General features: G+C 54.5%; 2 protein-coding genes across 2 annotated transcripts; both read left to right on the top strand.

Annotated features, from left to right (window-relative positions):
* The first annotated feature begins 208 nt into the window (after positions 1 to 208).
* On the top strand, positions 209 to 568 carry LOC126267687 (salivary glue protein Sgs-3-like). Its single transcript, XM_049972990.1, has one exon. The coding sequence runs from the start codon at positions 209 to 211 to the stop codon at positions 566 to 568; it is 360 nt and encodes a 119-aa protein (XP_049828947.1).
* A 289-nt stretch (positions 569 to 857) lies between these two features.
* LOC126267686 (salivary glue protein Sgs-3-like) lies at positions 858 to 1,289 on the top strand. The gene has a single exon (XM_049972989.1). It carries the CDS (start codon positions 858 to 860, stop codon positions 1,287 to 1,289), a length of 432 nt encoding a protein of 143 aa, XP_049828946.1.
* Positions 1,290 to 1,652: the final 363 nt, after the last annotated feature.

Below are 1,652 nucleotides of genomic sequence, written 5' to 3'. Positions count from 1 at the left end.
CGACGTACAGGCCTGACTCCACAAGACAAATGACGTACAGAACCGACTTCATGAGCCAGACGACGTACAGCCCCACTCCACGAAGCAGACGACGTACTGGCCCCACTCCACGAAGCACACCAAATACAGGCCCAAGTACACATGGTAGACTACATACAGGACCGATTTCACGAGGCAGACGACGTACAGGCCCGACTCCCCAAGGCAGATGACGTACAGGCCCGACTTAATGAGGCAGACCAAACACAGCCCCAACTCCATTAGGCAGACAAAGTACCGGCTCGACTCCACGAGGCGAACGACGTACAGGCCCGACTTCATGAGGCAGACGACATACAGGCCTGACTCCACAAAGCAGACGACGTACAGGCCCAACTCCACAAGACAGACGACGTACAGGCCCAACTTCATGAGGCAGACGACGTACAGGTCTGACACCACGAAGCAGACGATATACAGGCCCGACTACACAAGACAGACGACGTACAGGAACAACTTCATGAGGGAGACCAAGCACAGCCCCAATGCCACGAGGCAGACGACATATAGGCCCGACTTCACGAGGTAGAAGATGTACAGGCCTGACTCCCCGAGGCGGATGACTTACAGGTCTTAGTTCATGAGGCAGACCAAGTACAGCCCCAACTACAAGTGGCAGACGACGTACAGGCCCGAATCCACAAGACATACGATGTACAGTCCCGACTTCATGAGAACGCGACATACGCACCTGACTCCACAAAGCAGACGACGTACAGGCCCGACTCCACAAGACAGACGACATACAGGCAAGACTTCATGAGCCAGACGACCTACAGCCCTACTCCACGTAGCAGCTGAGGTACAGGCCCGACTCCATGAGGCAGGCGACGTACAGGCCCGACTTCACGAGGCAGACCAAGTACTGCCTCAACTCCACAAGGCAGACGACATACAGGCCCGAATCCATAAGACAATCGACGTACAGTCGCGACCTCATGAGGCAGATAACATACAGGCCAGACTCCACAAAGCAGACGACGTACAGACCGGACTTCACGAGGCAGACGACGTACAGGCCCGACTTCATGAGGCAGACTAAGTATAGCCCCAACTCCATGAGGCAGACAACGTACAAGCCCAAATCCACAAGCCAAATGACGAACAGTCGCGACCTCATGAGGCAGACAACATACAGGCCTGACTCCACAAAGCAGACGATGTACAGGCCCGACACCACAAGACAGACGACATACATGAGCGACTTCATGTGCCAGACGACGTACAGCCCTACTAAACGAAGGAGATAACGTACAGCAGCGACTCCACGAAGCAGACCAAGTACAGGCCCAAGTCCACACGGCAGATTACATACAGGCCCAACTCCTCGAGCCAGACAACATACAGGCCCGACTTCATGAGGCAGACGACATACAAGCACGACTCCCCGAGGCGGATGACGTACAAGCCAACTTCATAAGGCAGACAAGGTACAGCCCCAACTCCACAAAGCAGATGACGTACAGGCTTGACTCCATGAGGCAGACGACAGACAAGCCCAACTTCATGAGGCAGACGACATACAGGTTGGCTATATGAAGCAGACAATGTACAGGCCCTACTGCACAAGACAGATAACGTACAGGCCCGACTTCATGAGGCAGACCAAGTAC

The sequence above is a fragment of the Schistocerca gregaria genome, chromosome 4 (genome assembly GCF_023897955.1).
Source record: "Schistocerca gregaria isolate iqSchGreg1 chromosome 4, iqSchGreg1.2, whole genome shotgun sequence".
Lineage (NCBI taxonomy): Eukaryota > Metazoa > Arthropoda > Insecta > Orthoptera > Acrididae > Schistocerca > Schistocerca gregaria.
Note: the sequence above shows the minus strand (reverse complement) of the source record. Positions and strands in the feature narration are given on the sequence as shown.